The 3,213-nt window shown below is 40.5% G+C and overlaps 1 protein-coding gene across 1 annotated transcript in view; it reads right to left on the reverse strand.

The window, feature by feature from the left end:
* Positions 1 to 233: 233 nt before the first annotated feature.
* The window catches only part of MAF (v-maf avian musculoaponeurotic fibrosarcoma oncogene homolog), a 12,104-nt gene continuing 9,124 nt past the window's right edge, over positions 234 to 3,213 (reverse strand). Inside the window, exon 3 of the mRNA XM_009332323.1 lies at positions 234 to 294. Coding sequence (XP_009330598.1) covers positions 261 to 294 — 34 coding nt within the window. The 3' untranslated portion in view covers positions 234 to 260. The remainder of the gene's footprint in view (positions 295 to 3,213) is intronic.

The raw sequence follows: 3,213 nt of genomic DNA on the forward strand, positions 1-3,213 counted from the left end.
AGAGCTGCCTGGCTGACAAAAGTACAAAGCCCCATCATTGCAGATGGTTCTCGTAGGCACCTGAAAGTCGGCCTCATTCGAAAGCCCAGGAAACTGCTCCACAGACTGTCACCGGCTCCCCGGGGTTGGACCAAAAAGCACCGTCTTAGCAGCAGAAAACAAAGCAATGAAATTACCACCCCTGCTGAAATATGTCAAATTGCTAATGAAAATGAAAACATACCTTTTTTTTTTTTTTTGACCTCAGGTAACAGGGATTTTCACATCACCGTTGTAGATGATTCTCTCGGGTACCTAATTTAGTAAATATATTAAAATAAACCATTATTAAAAGGAATTTTTAACATTGTAAAACATGTCTGTCGTGCCACTATGGTACAGAATAGGACCTTTTATATTCAAATCCTAAATTAAATTTAGAAAGTCTCCGGTACTGTTTATTAACTATGAGTGAGTGAAGAAGAAATTAACACAGTTTGAAGTGAAGCGTTTCTAGCTCACACATCTAGTCTTTACTTCACATTAATAACAGGAGACTCTTACTGACAAATTACCTCAAAAACACATATTTTTGCCTCATCAGTGACTGTGAGCTTCTAAGACCTGAAAGCGTGTAGTTTTCTGTATTTCTTTCTTAATGATTGTTATTAGCTGCACTAATGTAATTTGCAAAATAATAATCAATTTTTGTACACACTCCATTATTTTCCAGACAGTGGTTTAATAACAAAAGCAGAGCTGTCATTTCTCCCTGCGGTTACTCACACTGTACAAATTCATCCTGTCAACACATATTCAAAATCTAATTTAAAAAAAAATCAACATAGAGTGAATCTTTGTACAATAAGTGAGATAAGTCAGTGAGTCAATCCACATTTCTTAAATATGGATATTTTGTTGTGTCCCTTACAGTTAACTTTCTCTCCCTGAGTGTGCATACACAGGCATATACATGTATTTTCTATAAACCGCCTGCAGCAATGCTTCAGCTCCATCCATTTATTGTAACCGTACAGCATAATCAGAGCAAGATAAACCACAAGTCTGATCGGTTTGAATGAGAAAAAAAAAAAAAGGCAAGACAAACTATAGGCGCTTTTTCAGCATTTTGATTCCAGACCAGCTCTGCAGCTTTGAAAACAAAAGCCCGCTGCACGCTTGGTGCCAGCCGAACGATCCCTCTCCCACATCCCACCCAAAGGTGGGACAGGCGCATTGAAATGGTCCTCACATGCCACTGAAAGCAACGTTTCCTTTTTTTTTGTTTTGTTTTCCTTTTCTTTTGTTGTTTTTTTTTTTTTTTTTGAGAAAGGGGACAGTGCTTCCTTAAATGCAATACTTGGCACACGGCCCGGGATCTTTTAAAGCACATGACTCCCGTAGACCTTTGGTGTCATTTTCCTCAAGATGACCTCTGCTTTCATGGCAGTCGGTGAATCCATCCTGTTATTAATGCATGGGGCTGAGAGGAATAGGTACTCAAGCCTCACACCTGAAGAGCATCCAGAAAGCGATGTGGTCAGCCTGCTTTTAGCAGGCTCAGCCTTTGCCGAGGCTATCCCTTCTCTAAAACCACAACCATTCAGCCACATCACAGGAGACCCGAAACAGGATGGCACCAACCTGCTTTCACCGGCAAGGCGCATTGATTCATTTAGCAGCTTTATTTAACTATCAGTTTATTAATAAGGGAAGAGTCAAAGAAAGTAAGACAGCGTGAAGGCAGCTGGAGACACTAAGCAGATTTATTAATTTAAGAAGGCTGATCACTTTCCTTCATTTTATATGATAAATTTGGTGCAAGAAAGTTATACTTCAGTAAGTTTTTTACTCTATACTGTGCTATTTTAAAAGGATTTCACAATAAAGGAAGCTGAAAGACTGTGCACAGTCTGGAGGCCATATCTGGTGTGACATGAATATAGTATTTTAACCATATTTAATCTTACAGCATTCCCTCCTCTACAATGAGTTTGCAGGAGGAAATCCTACAGAAAGGAAAATCTGTTCATCCCACACCACAAAACACTGAATCGCATTGCAGGCTCCAGCAGCTCTTCCTACATATTAAAATGCTTTCATGAGGGAATTTGGAAGCAGTTAAGTTGGTGGGGGGCAAGCAAAAAAAATACTAGGTCTTGCTTGGTTCGCTTTTGGGCTCATTTTCATTGTCACTAACGTTTCACTGCAACAGCTCCAAGTGCTTGAGGAAGCAGGGGCTGTTTGCAGTGGAGAGCACCGCAGCTTTAGAAGCTGATACCAACAAATAAAACTGATTCTATCCCCATCCCCTTTAGCATCATGACAGCCCACTGTCAAGGTCTTGGCAAGAACTTTTGTTTCAAAATTGGAGGAGCGGGGTTCAGGCTGCAGGAAAAGTGAATCTGCCTGCCTTCTTATAGAAAAGGGCTTTAAGCTTAATCACATACACACTCTGAGATACATCCACACAGATTTGGGAAACTCAGCCTCAGAAAGCACCGTTCTCTGTACTTCAGATTCTTTAAAAGCCATGAAATGTAAATCCTGCTCCCCCCCCCCCCAGTCTTGCTCCCTACAGAGATCTCAGGGCCTGATCCAAAACGTCATTAAAAAAGCTCCCTTTGATTGCAGTGGGGTTTAGGTTAGTCTCCGTGTGAGCACAGGTGAAAAGAAAAAAGGAAGGAAAAAGAAAAGGAAAGAAAGGGGAAAAAATTAAGAACAAGAAAAGACGAAGAAAGAGGGAAAAAAGAGGAAAAGATGAAAAGAGGAAAAAAGAAAAGAAAAAGATAAAAGAAGAAAAGAGGAGAAAAGAGAAGACAAGAAAAGAGAAGAAAAGAGAAGAAAAGAGAAGAGAAAAGAGAAGACAAGAAAAGAGAAGAAGGAAAGGAAAAGAAAGGAAAAGAAAGGAAAAGAAAGGAAAAAAAATAAAAGAAAAGAAAAGGGAAAAGAAAGGAAAAGAAAGGAAAAGAAAGGAAAAGGGAAAAGAAAGGAAAAGAAGACTGTGAACAAAATAACAGGGGAAGTGCTCTGTGAACATACCTAGGGGATGGTCAGCCAGCTGAAGCCGCCTGGGTGACACACCGGAGCTAAGCTTTGGCTGGATGCACGGACGGATCCTTAGTCACGCACAGACTCCCCTTTTGTTCCAGGAATTGAATTTAGAAACAAACAAACAAGCAAACAAACAAACAAAGGATGCTGCCCTCACCCTTCCCCGTCCCTCCCGGGGCC

The sequence above is a fragment of the Pygoscelis adeliae genome, unplaced genomic scaffold, assembly GCF_000699105.1.
Source record: "Pygoscelis adeliae isolate BGI_AS28 unplaced genomic scaffold, ASM69910v1 Scaffold18, whole genome shotgun sequence".
In the NCBI taxonomy this organism is placed as follows: Eukaryota; Metazoa; Chordata; class Aves; order Sphenisciformes; family Spheniscidae; genus Pygoscelis; species Pygoscelis adeliae.